Source organism: Heterodontus francisci, chromosome 38, assembly GCF_036365525.1.
Source record: "Heterodontus francisci isolate sHetFra1 chromosome 38, sHetFra1.hap1, whole genome shotgun sequence".
Taxonomy (NCBI): Eukaryota; Metazoa; Chordata; class Chondrichthyes; order Heterodontiformes; family Heterodontidae; genus Heterodontus; species Heterodontus francisci.
In genome coordinates, this window is record NC_090408.1 from 39,069,602 (window position 1) to 39,086,547 (window position 16,946).

The 16,946-nt window shown below is 40.8% G+C and overlaps 1 protein-coding gene and 1 long non-coding RNA gene across 8 annotated transcripts in view; one reads left to right on the top strand and one right to left on the bottom strand.

Moving 5' to 3' along the window:
- Positions 1–16,946, top strand: part of LOC137352557 (uncharacterized) — a 175,338-nt gene that overhangs the window by 35,428 nt on the left and 122,964 nt on the right. The window lies entirely within an intron of this gene.
- Positions 8,603–16,946, bottom strand: part of iqch (IQ motif containing H) — a 153,829-nt gene continuing 145,485 nt past the window's right edge. For 5 of the 6 annotated variants that reach the window (XM_068018154.1, XM_068018149.1, XM_068018148.1 and 2 more), the window contains 4 exons: positions 15,241–15,366; positions 12,104–12,165; positions 11,570–11,678; positions 8,603–9,941 (listed from right to left, as the gene is read on the bottom strand). In XM_068018154.1, coding sequence (XP_067874255.1) covers positions 9,840–9,941; positions 11,570–11,678; positions 12,104–12,165; positions 15,241–15,366 — 399 coding nt within the window. In that variant the 3' untranslated portion in view covers positions 8,603–9,839. The remainder of the gene's footprint in view (positions 9,942–11,569; positions 11,679–12,103; positions 12,166–15,240; positions 15,367–16,946) is intronic. The other variant, XM_068018150.1, reaches the window with a different exon arrangement.

Here is a 16,946-nt window from a genome sequence, read left to right on the forward strand (position 1 = left end):
ATGCAAGTTTTTTGGTTTTGTTTATTGAAGGATATTAGTCTGGTTTATTGAGAGGCGCAGTATTCAGGGAGAATAGGTTAACATTTTAATATGCTTGTTGTAGAAATTAATCACGTTTTGTCCTCACAAAAAATAACAAAGTACAGGCGATTCCTAAAATAAAAGTCTCAAACCTTCCCCGCGCCCCACCCCACTGGATAAGTCCCAGTTCTAGGAGAAATGTGTGATGTCACAGTTATAGTCATAGAGTTATACAGCACAGAAACAGGCCCTTCGGCCCATCGTGTCTGTGCTGGCCATCAAGCAACTAACTATTCTAATCCCATTTCCCTACACTTGGCCCGTAGCCTTGTACGCTATGACGTTTCAAGTGCTCATCTAAATACTTCTTAAATATTGTGAGGGTTCCTGCCTCTACCACCTCTTCAGGCAGTGTGTTCCAGATTTCAACCACCCGCTGGGTGAAAACATTTTTCCTTAAATCTCCTCTAAACCTTCTGCCCCTTACCTTTAAATCTATTCTGTTCCGAAGAAGGGTCACTGACCCGAAACGTTAACTCTGCTTCTCTTTCCACAGATGCTGCCAGACCTGCTGAGTGATTCCAGCATTTCTTGACTTTGTTTCAGATTTCCAGCATCCGCAGTATTTTGCTTTTATCTAACTGTGCTGCTGCCTTCAGTGATCTATGGACAAGTACACCAAGGTCCTCTGACCTTCTGTACTTCCTAGGGTCCTACCATCCATTGTACATTCCCTTGCCTTGTTATTCCTCCCAAAATGCATCACTTCACACTTCTCAGGATTAAGTTCCATTTGCCACAGCTATTAATTAACTCTTTTGTTTTTTTTCTGGACACTGAGCTCCCTGCATTCAGGCTTTGTACATTGCTTGCCAGTTGTCAGTCAATTAGTACTGAAAGTGATTTAACTGGCACTTACTTGGCACAGACTCTCAAGGCAGTTGCATCTTGTGCATACTTTGTCCAACTCAGTTATTATATCAATGTGTTCCTATTCCAAATGATGTAGTGTCTCATAGCAGGTTAAAGGTGATGCTGAAATCCACACATTTAATTTTGGAACCTTTCCTACAATCAATGTATTTTTTGTGATTGTGTGAAGTAATTTGATGGGCAGGGATCATTGTCAGAGGTGAATGTGACTCAGTGGGTACCGTCCTGGGCTATAATGTTGACATTTTTTTAATTTGTTTTTTTTTTGTGGGATGTGGGTGTTTAATTGCCCTTGAACTGAATGGCTTGCTCGGCCATTTCTAGTCAACCACATTGTTGTGGGTCTGGAGTCACATGTAGGCCAACCAGGTAAGGACGGCTGATTTCCTTCCCTAAAGGACATTAGAGACATAGGCCGGTGATATAGTAAATCCCCATCGCCACTTGTGTCCACCTCCTTCTTACCTGTGTCCCTCAGCCGATCTCCTGCTTCATATATATTTGGGCATCATGAGTTTTGGTTTTACCACCATGGCACAATGGCCTTCTTCTATGCTGTATCATTTCTATGATTCTATCCATTCACATGCAACTAGTACTGCAACAGCAATATTGGTCCTTGATTAAAAGATGAGTAACCCTGATGTAGGGCAAGAGTGAGGTTAGTTATAATGGCAGCTAAATCAGATGCCTTGAAAAGCAAATGAGTGATTCACCTGGTGTACTAGTCTTTCAGACTATGTGATACTATGTCACTGCCTCACTGATAGTTATCTATAATTCACCTCAGATAGTTATGATAGAATCATAATCTTGAAGTAGAGCTGAGCTTTCCGATTGTAAATGTTGAGGACTACAAAAAGTTATGAGGTCATAGAATTTGCTTCCAGGGTTGACGGGTGATTGGATAAATGGCTGAGATTAAAAAATAACAAAGGTCAATGTACTGATTATTTGCTCGCATGAAGGTTAAATTCTAACACAGAATGATTGAGCCAAATGGCCTGTTTACATCTTGTAATTTTGATGCATTTTTGTGACCTCGTGCTTAGTTTAAATAGTATGTTAACATCTACGAAATAGTCATAGGACACTGTACTTCACAACTGTAATTTGGAAATGCTTCTTGGTACCACGCAAGAGAACAGACTGCTCTGATGGTGAGACTGAGGTGATTGCCCCTTCAATTTTGTATAAATAGGAAAATGAGATAATTCAGGAAGAACTTGCATTTATATAGCACCTTTCACAATCTCCGAACACACCGAAGCACCTCATAGACAGTGAAATACTTTTGAAGTGAAGTCATTGTTGTAATGTAGAGACACATGGCTGTCAATTTGTGCCCAGCAAGGTCCCACAAACAGCAATGAGGTAATTGACCAGATAATGTTTATTGATTTTGGTTGAGGGATAAATATTAGCCAGGACCTCAGGGAGAACTCCTCTGCTGTTCTTCAAAAGTGCCATAGGATCTTTTATGTCCACTTGAGAGGGCAGACATAGCCTCAGTTTACCATCCCTTCCAAAAAAAATGCATGTCTAACAGTGCAGCACTACTTCAGGACCATAATGAACTGTTGGCCTAGATCACATGCTCAAGTCTGTGGAGTGGTGTTCAAACTCACAACCTTCTGACTTAGAGTTAAGAGTACCACCACTGAGCCAAGACAGGCACCTAATCCTACAAACAAGAGTTGTTGATAAGAGGTAGAAGTTTAAGGCAGGAGCGTCCAAACTTTTTGTCTTAATGGCTCTTTTAGATTTGTACCACAGAACCTGTGAGCCATATAAAACTTTAAATCAATAATCCCATTAATTTGGAGATATTTCAAATTGCTGATAACAGTGCAGATCTCAGTGTTCTGATTTCAGATTTATCCACCAATGAGACAACAGCCTTTTCCAAACCTTCAGACTCACAAAATTCAAACAGGACAAATGAGCAGGTAGGAAATGTGAGCACAGATGATTTGCCTGGACTTATTGGGCTGGATTGCTAGGTCTCCTGGGCCATGGTTTGGACATCCTTGGTTTAAGGGATGTGGTAAAAGGATTGCTCTATAAATAAAAAGTGCTTATCGTGCCTAATAGCGTTTCCCATTTCTCTTTAAAAAAAAAGTTTCTGTTCTATGTTAAGATTATATTCCTAAACCACAATTTATTAAAGACTAATCTTTATTTAATTGAATCATTAAGCTTAACACCACCATTTGTACAATCATATCAGCGACACCACACTGGATGACAACAGAAGCATAAAATGTGGAATTCTATTCCCACTTCTGCATGTGATCTGATGAGGTTTGCCAACCCTCCAGGATTGGCCTGGAGTCTCCAAGAATCCAAGATTCATCACTGCTGAGAGCAAATCCAGGAGAAAAGTTATTGTGACATTTAAAAAGTGTTTTTTTTTTTAATGCATTCAATACTTCTTTTTATTAGTTCTAAAAATATTGGAGATTGGAAAAGAAGCTGTTTGATAGTCAAGGATCATCCAGTTGGCTAACAGAGTCTTTTTGCTTTCCAATTAACTGTGGAAAGATGGTGTTCTATGAGGATGGGTGTGTCAGGGAGGGGTGGTTGGAGGCAGGAGATCATGTGATGAAACCTCCAGGAACACATTCAACCAGAGCTGGAAACTCTAGATCTGATGCATCTAAGCAATTTTGGTAATGCCAATAATTATGGGTTGCGTGAACCAAAACAGAAGAATACTTTGTTATATGGAGGCGCTGTTGAAAGCAATGCGATACAAGGCTGTTGAATCTTTAGTAGCATTTAGCTTTGTTGTAAAAATGATGGAACCTCAAACTCATGAGTTTAATAGTAGGAAAAAATCTAATTCAGAAAAACACCAAACGGTCAGATTGCTAGAAAATAACACAATTTTAATAATTTTTTTAATGTAAATGACATTTTTGTTATTAGCTTTTGCATACTTGTGACCATGATATGGCACTAATTGAAAGTACTAAGAGCTCAAGATAGAATTCCTGTGAAGGAATATACAATAAAGTAATGGTAATTAGAATGGTCCATTCAGGAAAAGGGTTCATTTACTGTGTGAACCACTCAATAATTTGTTGTTGTAGGGGAGCTCTGTTCATCTGAGTTGTTGCAAAATCCTGAACATTATAATCCTCCACAAGCTTGTCAGGCAGCCCTGGTTTTGGATATTTCGGCTTTAAAACTGCTTGTCAGAGACAGCCATTATGTGTAGAGTCCGTTCTCCATTCATATCATCGATGGAGTTAGAGAGACGTGGCAGCATTCCCTATTCTTGATGTTGGCAAAATGGAGATTCTACATAAAATATTTTCTAACAAATAATGTAAAAGTACATGACACAATTACAGGAGCAGAAGACAATTGTGACACTTAGGGGGGAATTTTATGCTCTCCCTTGTGGCGAGTTTGGCAGTGCCTCCATCCCATTTAAGTCCGGGGCAGGATGGCCCATGGATGGCCTTCTCACCCCACCATCAATTGAGGTACTTAAGTGGGCAATTAATGCCAAATTAAGGCCTCATCCCGCCGACACCAGTATTAGCCCAGTGGCAGGCGGTCCTGTTGCCACATGGTTGCCAAGCAAACTGGTGCGGGTTGCTTGCCGGCTCTGGGGGGTGGGGGCTTTCCCTTGTTAAAAGGCACTTTGTGCCTCATCAAGGGACCCGGCATCGGGAAGGGGGCCCCCCACTGAGAGCCACTCCCTTGCCCTTACCGCCAACCCCGGCACCTGCACAGTGCAAAACTCCTCCTGTCCTGACTCACCTGTGGCCTGGGTCCCTCGCCTCTGGTGGGTCCATGACCGGCAGCAGCCACCGCCTCTGCGGTGGTAATGCTCAGTAAAAGAACTGCCAGCCTCTGATTGGCCGACAGCTCTCAGCAGGTGGGACTTCCATCCTTAAATCCGGGGAAGACCCGCTGCTGTCCAGTTAAGTGCATAATTGGCATGCAATGTGACAGGCCTTCTCTAGAGACGACAACATGGGGCTCTCGCTGGCACTTCAGCCAACATAAAATCCCCCACGTAGTATTTAAGATTCCTCCGGGGTTAGTTGTACTGCCACAAGTTGGTGACTACCTTCAGGAAGTAGTACTGGACTGCTTTTATTTTATACTGTGCATGTTATAACTCCAGTCCAATGCTAAACCAAGTTTGACTGTCAACAGCAATTGAATTTATATCCCCATTAAATGTTGCCAGGCTTTCCCTTAACATTAAGAACCTGTTGAGTGGAGCTAGCACACACATTATTGTCAGCTAGTGCCAGCTCAGATCTGTGAGCTAGGTAGATACCCGCGTGAGATAACAACACTCAGTGGCAGCTGTGGCTTAGTTGGTAGTGCTCTTGTCTCTGAGTCAGAAGGTTCCAGGTTTAAGTCTCACTCAAGGACACAAAAATCAAGACTAACACCCCAGTGCACTACTGAGGGAATGCCGCACTGTCAGAGGTGCTGTCTTTCAGATGAGACATTAAACTGAGGCCCTGTTTCTCAAGGTGGACATAAAAGATCCCATGGTGTTAGTTTGAAGAAGAGCAGGGGAGTTCTCCCACGTGTCCTGACCAATATTTATCCCTCAATCGACATCACAAAAAATTATTTGATGATTATCACATTGCTGTTTGTGGGTGCTTGACGCATTTCCTACATTACAACAGTGACTACACTTTAAAAGTACTTCATTAGCTGTAAAGCGCTTTGTGAAAGGTGCTATATAATATAAATTTCTTTAGGGTATGCCTATTTCTAAAGATCATTAAGGATGCACTGGGTTACCCCAGTGTCATCAACTGAAGACCCATTTTTAAAAATACGGCCATTTTTAAAAACTGGGGCTCAACTAATAAAAGAACTTAACCATAAAAAAGGGAACAAAAGGAAACATAGAAAAGTAAATGGTTATATTGCTCCTGGTGTCCACAAAACAATCCAGTGCTATGATGCCCACCAGTACTGTTAGGGCATGTCTAAGAACACTGAAGCCTGACAGAAAGGGATGGAAAAATCATTGAATCATAGAATGGTTACAGCACAGAAGGAGGCCATTCAGCCTATCATGTCTGTGCTGGCTCTGTATAAGAACAACTTGCCCCATCCCACTCCCCTACCTATTCCCCGTAGCCCTGCAAATTTTTCTCTTCAGATAATTATCCTATTCTCTGTTGAAGGCCTTGATTGAATCTGCCTCCATTACATTCTCAAGCAGTACATTCCAGATCCTAACCACTCACTGTGTAAAAAAAAAAGTCTTTCCTCATGTCCCTGTTACTTCTTTTGCCAATCATCTTAAATCGGTCTCTTCTGGTACTGGGTTCTTATGTCAATGGGTACAGTTTCTCCCTATGTACTCTGTTCAGACCGCTCATGATTTTGAAAACTTCTATAGTGAAATTGGAAATAAGAAGCATGCCACATGGGGTATGTAAGCATCCAACTACTGGCTTCCACAGTGCTTTTGACAATTAAACGAGGGGGGAAGAGGGTTGGGAAGGCGCAGTTGCATCTTGAACAATAACTTTGAGGTCACAATGACACAGTGTGGTTTGGTGTATGAGTAGCAGTTGACAGAAATTCAGGTGGGCAGTTGTAGATACTACACACTGGTTTAAATAGGATCAGCTGTGTTTTTTCCCTGTTATAATTACATGAATAATACTGTGGTGCAGATGAAGAGAGTTATTGTGCAATATGGTAATTGACTGAGGTTTGGAAAAGGGTTGTGTTTGTGGCATATTATAATCAGATGAATAATTAATATTTTGTGAAAGGCATCTATTGTGAAATATGTTAATAAGACAGCTGGAATATATTCAGGCCAGGGCAGTACTGAGCAGATATTCTTGCATTTGGTGATGCTACTGTTGGGTCTACTCGCAAAATATGTTAACTAGCTGGTATAATTTTCAGCAAGAGTAGTAGAGGTTAGGTCAATTGGCCTCCTTCAGAAAGGAGCTGACTAATGGTATGATCTACTGAGTTGAGCAAATAGTCAACAGGACCCGCTGTTTCCTCTACTATTGGGGCGGTTGGAGGTTGTTGGCTGTGCAGGGCACTAAAGTTAAATTGTAGAAATATAAGGACAGATGAATATAGCCTTAGGGATCAGGGAGTATTTAGGGAAGAACCTTCGAATAGTTAAGTGTTCATGATGCAGTAGGAGTCTGTGGAAATAGTGGGTTTTATAGGACAAAAGGTCTTTTCTGGTTTTTCTTTAACTTTTGCCACCAGTTACGCCAAGTGTGGCATTACGTGCCCTGCAAATGGCCTCAGTAATACTGGGAAAGGGTTGGGTGCGAGGGAAATATTAGTCATTCCTGGGCCCTAATCATTATCCAATTCCTATTAAGAAGTGTGCTTGTATGAATGTTGCATGAGGACAGTGTTGGGCTAGTCTGTGATACTTCTACAGTTGAATAACTCACTAAGCTCATACTTGGAAGAATGACCATTTGGAGAAGGTCTTGAAGGCAGCTGTTGGGAGTCTGCAAGGGACTGTGTCCAGCAGTGGAAGGGGAAAAAATAAAAATAAATCCCATAAATTTTTTAAAAAGAGGAAAAATATGTTTAAAAATGAGCCATCCTCTGCCAGTACACCTTTTAGTTCACACGAATAATAAAACCAGAAACGAGGTCACAATAAATGTGTTGCTATGCATATTGTGTATAATTTTACAGGGCTCCTGGTTTTAAGGTGCTTTTAAATTACTGAGGTGGCATTAGTTATTGGAATGCAAGTGACAGCATGCCCAGCGCTGAAATGCCTGACATACCTTGTTTCAGTGGCATTGCATACCTGTTTACTGTGAGTCTCTGGATCTGCCATTGGAAATATCCAACCAGTTAGAGGGAGACTGGTGACAGGCTTCAAAGGTGAAAATGGGAGGCCAACATGAGCAGGCAATTTCCATGTGATTCTTCCAAGATCTAGGCTGCACCAAATCGTTATGTAAAAGTGCCTGTAATGTTTATACCAAGAAGGAATCCAAGTTCCAGAGAAGGATAATCAGCCTATTCCCAAACACAACCATCTAAGTGTCCTGCACCTACCGCATCCATCAGCTTCAATGTGCCACATTTGAAAGTGTCAAACAGGCAAAGTCTGGATCACACTTGCATCTGAGTAGCACAAACATCATATTCAGCAAACAATAACAACTCATGATTGTACTTTTAAAAAGGATTACGAAAGAAGCTGTCAATACCTTCTGTCTTCTGTTGTCTTTCATGACCTGCATAAAGGAAAGGAGCTGGATATTTGCAAGTAGCTGCCAAACTAGAGGTAAGCTTCCCCCAGCAATTAGCCTCTAACTAACATCAGGATGTACATATTTAGGACACTTCATCACTGGGAATATAGCTTGTGGCCTTCAAGGGCCAGCCCAACTTAAATATAGCCGCACCTTTGCAGCAGCGAGCTTTACATTATTTCAGAAAAGGCTGTCATGATGTAAATGCTTACCCTGTTATTTTACATTGTCCTACATGGTGTAACAGTCTATCCTTATATCCTGTAACTCATCATGAGCATTGGCAGAAAAGTGGACTAGAGAAAATAATACTTAGGTGCTGGTAATCAGTCTTTTTATTTATAATGGATAAAAGATCACTAGCCATACCATCAACTGCAAAATTGACTTTAATGAAGTGATATAGTATTTCTTTTTGAGAGCTGAATCTCAATGTTATCCCAGCATATTCCTTCAGTCACTTTTACATTGGAAAAGTGTGTAGCAAAATAGCTGTGCAAGAGCAAAGTATTCTTGTACCACAATAAATCAAAAGTTACAAAATTGTTCCAAAACAATCTTAAAAATTATACATTAGAAGCAAAACACAACGTTCATGTTACTAAATGGCTGGTTTATAGTGGTAATTTTTATCACCTTTGGACATGTCCACTATTGTAATTCTAAAGATAACCTCAATATCCTTAATCTCTGCCTGTAACATGAACATTTACATTTAGCTTCTTTACCATACTGTACATATGAAAGGATATCTTCAACCCTCCCACAGCAGAAGTGCATCAAAAATACAACTATTGAATACTTCCTTCCTTCCCTTTTCTGAAGGTTAAGCACCGACCCCTCATCGCATCCAGCTAGTTCTCCTAGTAGGGAGTTGTAAGCCCACGTGACCACGTGAAAAGGAACTTTGTTCCAGAAACAATCCAGATCACATTCCGCTGTAGATGGGTCTCCTCATATGTTTCCAGGCAGAAAAGAAGACTTATAAACTCTGATATTTTTCCCCTTATAGTGTAATTGTACTGATACCCTAAAGAAGCTCAGTAACAACATTGGTAATGCTAATTAAATAAGATGCAAATTTGTCAGCAACTCTTGGCTGGGCAGCTAAAGGACTTTGACCCACATGAAAGAAGGATTGCTTTTCTCCTTTTAATAATAACGGAGTCATTTTGGACTGCACTAGTGCACCTCCTACTAGCTGGTTACCAAGTGACGCATGCAGATACCTGGAAGTAGATTACCTGATTTTCAGACAGTGTATGGCAGTCAGAGGGCAGCGGGGAGTAATGACAAAATTTAAAAGGGAGGGAACATAGAATTAATAGAAAGTCGTCAAGTATTTATACCAACATGGAAAAACCTTTTTTTTTTATCTCCAAGTTAGCATTTTAGATGTGACTTTGGGCTTATTTCTATCATTTCAGTATATTCTGTTGTAAAAACAGATGCTCCTAGACCCTTCCTATGCTTCCAGAGGGTACAACCTGCATCATATTTAAACAATGATTGAAAAATAATGCAGCCTTGTTTAGAATCAGGATTCCAGTGAGACAAAGTTAGGATTGGAGCTTAAGTAGTTCATTCTGAACATTGGCAAATATCTATAGTTTCTCTGAATTACGATCTTCAAATCAGAGCTTCTAATGCAGTGGTTGAGTTATCTTCTTTGGCTTTGGACTTGTTCACAATTGTAACTCCAAGGATTACCTCAATATCTTTGATCGCTGCCTGTAACACGAACATAAATGTTTAGCTTTTTTATTATACTGTTCATGTGAATGGATATCTTTAACAATCCCACAGTAAAATCTCATCAGTGCAACTCCATTGAATACTTCCTTCCCTCTCTTTTCTGAAACCCTTATCTATACTTTAATCACCTCTGGCCTTAATTTCCCCAATGGTTCTCCTTCCCACCTTCCAGACACTTCAATTTGCCCAAAATTCAGCTACCTGTGGAAATCTACGTGTATAGTATCTTGTTCATATGACCATTCTTCAAGTGGGTTCAGGCTATAGAATGCATGACAGCCAACTCTGATCTTGATCATGTCCAATGTCCGCACTCATGCACTTGCACAGAAAATTGAAATTAACTATATCATAGGCAATTGTACTATCTGCATTATTCTTGAAGAACTCAAGGAATTTGTTGCTCAGGATAGTGAACAAAGATGGGATCAGAGTACATTTTCCTCTCCCTAGTCCAGACAGCTAAGGGCAATTGTACTGCTTCGATACCCATAGCACCTCCAGAGTTGTTGAAAACAAACAAATGTGGCAGTGTTGAAACTGAAGATCATGTGGCTACAAATATGAATTCATATTCTCCAGAGATACTCACTGAACAGAACATCAAATTACAAAAGAAAATGGGCAGAAAAAGACCAGCTGGTAAAACACGCCTGTCCCATCCCACGTGGTGCAACCTGCTCACACCATTAAACTTCACGCACCCCTCCCCGCCAGTCACCATTAATCTCCTGAAAGAGGCAATTAAAAAGCCTTTGGCTAATTCAGGAAAATATTCTGGGAAATTCCTCTGAACCTGAGCTAGCTCTAGGGGACCATAGTGACAGGTGCCATTATCCCTATCAACCCTCCTGCCTTCCATAAGTTCAGGTGTCCATCATTTCCTATTCAATTTCCGTATCTTTTTGCCTGAGATTAAGCAGAGGAAATCTTAGGAGGGGTTTTCCTGGTCAAACAAGGGCAAATCTTAGTACCTGACAGCCCTGAAAAAACTGCAGTGCCAAATACCAAAGACAAATGTTGCTTGCACTTTAACTTCTGGTGATCGCAAGCACTGACAAATGACTATGGCAAAGCACAAACCAGATTCATCAAAGCAACATCAACCTGATTAAACTTTCCAGATAATTGCGTTCTTTGAAAACTATTTTTGGAGCTGTATTTTCTGCTTGTGTGGGTATCAGGTGATAACATTTGCCCATGAAGAATGGTGATTTGGGTGAGGTATTGCAGTGCTGTCATTGTCCGTGATGCCATAACCCAACATAAATTAGTGCCTTTTGGAGAGAGTGGATAAAAGGGGAAAGAATTCAAAGGATCACTGACGGCCAGTGATATTATTTTACAAACGCTTAGTATTACCCCATTAAAATAGCAAAGAGAGAAATTTGGTGCTGACTGTGCTACATGTTCATGCAATATCTCTGTTCTTTTACTTGCTAAGCTGGTAAACCTGAGTTGCAGGTACTGAAATGCAAAGTTATAGTTGTTGACTGAAGGTTGACTGACACCTTGCTTCCAATCACTGTGCAATCTTAAAACATTTCTATGTTAATAAACTGTACAAAAATTAACAGCAAAACATTAGTTAATTAACACCTCACCTGAAAATTGTTCTCCCATTGCACATTAGGTGCTGATATTTCCTGATGAATGACAGAGAGATTACGAGCAAAGGTCAGCAGAGCCCCCTGGAGATCTTCCCCAATTGTTCTGTTAATGATATACAAACAAATGAGTTTACTAATGATTCCCTTTACATGCTTAAAAACAATCACAGTCTCATTTCAGGGAAGTGCTGATGGAATTTAATGAGCATTTTCATTCTCGCGGGGCACAAATCTTCTGGGAAATATGAAAGATGAGGTACTGTTTTTACATATCAACTGAAGGATTTGCGCAATAAATACATTTTATTAATCAATACACCATTGAAAAGCAATAGGTTAACATCAATTGGATGGCAAAATGGCATCCCACATAGTTAAGAAAAGACTATTATGGTCCTTTAAAACAAGAATCGTACCCTCTACATGCAAAATATTGCAGCAGATTGAATGATTGCAATCTAAAGCTTGCTCCTTAAACAGAAACTTGGGAGTTACAAAATGTGCATTTGTAGTAAATGGCAGACTTACACCATTCCCAAGCGATCCTTCTTATTATCTTCATGAAGTATAAAGACTGTTCCTTGTCTTTCCTGTTAAAACAGAATAAAAAATTTAGGTCTTAAGTCCAATAGATGATGCACTTTACAAAAATCTGTTTGCAGCAAAGTAGCCTTGAGAGTGAGTCTTGGCCCACGATTCCATCACGGAGGGCATCGTAATGTAGCCTGACCGTCACCCAACACTCAATGTAGGCAAACTTTCCAGCAAGTATCGCTGCATGCTGAACAGGAACTTTGGATGATTTCCCCCATTTCCTGATAACTGTTGCACTGGTTGAGATCAGCTAACCCAAAAGAGCATGATTATCAAACCAAGGATCTTCTGTGCCACATGACCTGGGATACGTAGAGTTATCAATTTCATAGGTGTACAACACCCACAGGGAGGCGAGTATCAGTCCGAGGCAGGCTCTTGCCCATTAGCCAGGGGAGGTCCTGCTATCAATAGCATTATTGTTGAGAGGCCATCCTTCAGTGTGATTAGCTTGGCACATCAGTGATACAGAATATAAACACTGACCCCAAATTAAATAAAACATTACATTTAACAATGTATCTGACTAGAGAAGCTGGGATTGTTCTCCTTAGAGCAGAGAAAGTTAAGAGGAGATTTAATAAAGGCCCTCAAATTATGAAGGGTTTTGATAGAGTAAATTAGGAGAAACTGTTTCCACTGGCAGGGGGGTTGGTAACCACAGGACATAGATTTAAACTAATTGGCAACATAACCAGAGAGGAAATGAGAATTGTCTTTTTTTTAACATGGGGAGTTGTTATGGTCTGCCTGAAAGAGGAGTGGAAGCATTTCAATGGTAATTTTCAAAAGGGGATTGGATATATACTTGAAAAGGAAAAATTTACAGGGCTATGGGAAAAGGGGATTAGTGAGACAAATTGGAAAGCTCTTTCAACGAGCTGGCACAGGCATGATCTGCTGAATGGATTCTTTCTGTGTTATATAATTGTATGTATTAAGAATGAATCTGATAGTAATTTGAAGCTTATGGTGGTAAAGACTACACGAGTGCTTCTCAGGTGGTTCATGATACCACTGCAATGCAATAAAATCAGTATCTTAAGAGATATGAGCAGTCTGAGACGAAAAAACGCTGGAAATGAACAATAGATTGGTCAGTAACTGGAAGAGAAACAAGGGAGAGTTGTGGTTGGAGGGTTGAGGTGAAAGCATTAGACAGTGTTTCCTTGTTGTATATGGATGGATTCATTTAGATTTTTTTTAAAATGTGCGTAGATGTTGAAGAACAACAAAATGGATTGGATGTGTTTTTCTTGATAGGCTGTAAGAAATTATTAGTTCATGAGGAACTGTAATACTTTAGAGAAATCAGTAGATGTTTTTAAAAAGTATATTATTCTTGTTGAATAGATACTTTCTGATTTTCTCTGGCAAATAATAGAGATGTACTGAGTTTTGCCAGTAAAATAATTTCCTGCAAGTTTGGGAGTAAGGTCACAGAGGTAAAAAGGAAATGTGTACATTACACTTGGGTATTTAAATTGAAGTAAAACATCCTGACATTCCATCACGTGAATCATAATTAGTAGCCGTGACACCAAACAGGCCTATCACCCCTCATCAAAAATGTACAGTATAAGTTTCATGATCTCTGTGGAGGTCACCTCTACTGGAATAACAGGAAATTGGTACAAGTCATGATTCTTGCCAGATTGTACCATTTTCCCCAAGGTTTGAGAAAATTAACCATCAATCTATGCAGGCTTATGCAAATGTTCGGGCAAATTCTGCTGCTAGTCCACATTTACTGTCATTCTAACTCCTGACTCTGGATGATGTAAGCAAACTTTCTGATATTGCCCTCTCTGGAGCATGGTGTTGCAAGAAGTTTGTCTGCAACCTCGGGAATCAGGAAGCAGCAGAGGGGATCAGTACAAGTGCTGCCGAAGCAGAGCACTGCCTGCGGGACCACATATTGCAGAAAATGGGCAAGATTCTGGAGTAGGAGTGGCATGTTCTGAAAACCAGCCCAGTCTATTCTGACAACTAAAAATAATCAAGTTATCGAGAAGTATGTATTTTTGACAATTTTGAAATATCTACATTTGTGAGACCCCCTCCAATGGCTCAGTAAGTTTATTCAATTCAATGAGTGATTCAACCATATGGGGAAGCAAAACCCCCTGTTTCAACCCCTGGGGCTTGTGCAGGTCTGAGCCGGGGCTCTGGTGGGAGCACTATAATTGTCATTCAGTGGCCCAAATTCAGGAGGGATAAATCGGTCATGGTTCAGATTAGACTATAAGAAATAGGTGCTGGAGTAGGCCATTTTGCGCCTTGAGCTTACTCTGCTATTCAATAAGATCACAGCTGATCTTCTGCCTCAGCTACACCTTCCCGGACTATCTCCATATCCCTAAATTCCCTTAGTAACCAAAAATCTGTCAATCTTTGACTTCAACATACTCAACAACTGAGTATCCACAGCTCTTGGAGTACAGAATTCCAAAGACTCAGAACCCTTTCATTGAATAAGTTTCTCCTCATCTCCTAAATTGCTGCCCCTTATTCATGTTTCTGATTGCTATAACCCGGTCCTTGCTGGAAGTGTCTCATGTGTGAATATTAGCTAAGGACAAGACTGAGCTCCACTGGTGCTAATGACCCCACCACTGTGGTCAGATACCTTATTGACTCTAAGTGTCAAAGGGTCAAACAGGAATGATTGCTGCTTGGGTGAGGAACTGGAAGCTGCCCATCTCTTTTGGAACTGATGCCGCAAGGAAACGATCCATATAGAAGAGATGAGGAGGGGGAGGAAATGCTTAAGAGAAAGAAAATATTGTTGTGGTTTTCACAGAACACTTTCTGAGTTTGGGGAGATACGGGCTATTAGGTGCATGTAGAAATCAGTACAAGTTAATAGGATTTCCAAATGTGTCTAAGATAACACATATCTCACTAGTCCCTATTGAGTATCCTCTATGTAAGCTTGTTCTGACAAACCTCGATATGCAAGCAATTCGTTTAATAGAATAAAACCGTGGTTATAATGAAGTTGGGGAAGACCACCTATAGTGCTTACTACCGAGGCAAACCTTGGGAGAAAAGAGAAAAAACTTCAATACCTTAATATCAAAACCGATCCCGTGAGCTTTAAAAATCTTGAAGAGTACACTGTAGTGGACCATGGATAAATTGGTATGTTTCAGCTGTGTGCTTAACACTCCGTAACGTTTCATAAAAGGAAGTTGCTGAAAGGCAAATAATATCCAGTACAGATATTATGTACATTTATATATATATATTATGAAACCCTACTGTGGCCTATTAAGTTTAAATGAGGAATTCAGATAAGTGCATCTGCCGATCAAATATTTTGGTTCATATGATCTCATTAAAGTACATTAAACCATTTCAGTAGAGTTTTAAAAAAAAATAGCTGAGGAAAACTTCTTCAATCAAATACCCCGGCATTAATACATGAATATGCTTAACCAGTCAATGTAGATTTGCCTGGAATACTACATGTTTTATTTCCAATTTGCCCTCCTTTCCTGAAGGTGCCAACTTTTGATCGCATCGGCTCCCACCCACAAGTATGATGAATTGTTTTGGACAGACAATTGACTGAAGGCTATTTAACTACAGAAAGCATCACAACCACACCCAATTCTGTCCTCCCTTGATAACCAGGAGCAGAAACCTTCCAACAGGGATCATTGGATTGTGATCAGGAAAGGGAACTGGCTGATTTCTGTCCTTTCTGGCTTAACTAGCAAATCCACCACCACCCTGGTTGAAATCAGCCAACCAAGTACAGATTGGGAATCATAAATTGCAACACTCCTAGTCTGTATGGCTTAGTGTCCTCACCACCCAGGTCCTAAGAAGAGCTTGCATGAATATACTTAATCCAGTAAATGGTGGAATGTCTGTTATAATGCACGATGGCACTTATTCAGCAGTACCTAATTCTCTGGAACTGCGCAAATGTATTTAACCCCGTGGAAACCGGGAATCGGGCAGGGAGATTGGGGGTCGTGCCAGGATTGGGGGAGATTGGTGGTCAGAAGATCAGAGGTCAGGGCCAGGGGTGGGGCAGATTGAGGGTCAGGACTGGAGAAGATCAGGGATCAGGGCAGGGAGTGGCGATGATGTGGGTAGGGTGGGGGGAGTGAACTGCCATGATTAGTTACTTTAATGTGCGGTCATGGGGAGCACTCCTGCTCCTCCCAGTTTCACCTTCGGGTAAGTTAATTACCTTCTTGGTTTGGCCTAGCAGACAATTCGTAGGTGCCGGCTGCCTTAGGGCAAACCCATCTTGGAGAAGGGACCTCAAACAGGTGTTAGGCCCCCGGTTGCATATTACAAAGGGTCTAACACCTGCTTTAGGTCAGCGCACTTCAGGCAGGAAATGTTTGTGTGCTTCCTGCCCGACATATTGGGACCTTCATAGCCGAACAGTTCCTGAAATCGGGGCGTTGACTTTACAGCCAAGTTAGTGTGTTAGCCGTAGTTCAGCCAGTAGCATTCTCGCCTTTGAGTCATAAAGTTTCAAGTGCGGAGCAGGCTCAATGGGCTGAATGGCCTAATCCTGCTCCTATGTTCCAGACCATTCTCACTGAATGTTCCCAGTAGAGATAGTGATCAGGAACATTGGCTGGTTTGCAGCTCCACAATTGCCACTCCCATTAAGCATGCTTTTCCAGTTCTTTTCAAAGGAGTTTAGAATTTCACCAGAATTTACTGACCAGAAGAAATATTCATGCATGTGTTTATGATATTGAATGCAGCATTGCTTCCTGCAGGGTGCCTCAGCACAACCCCAGTA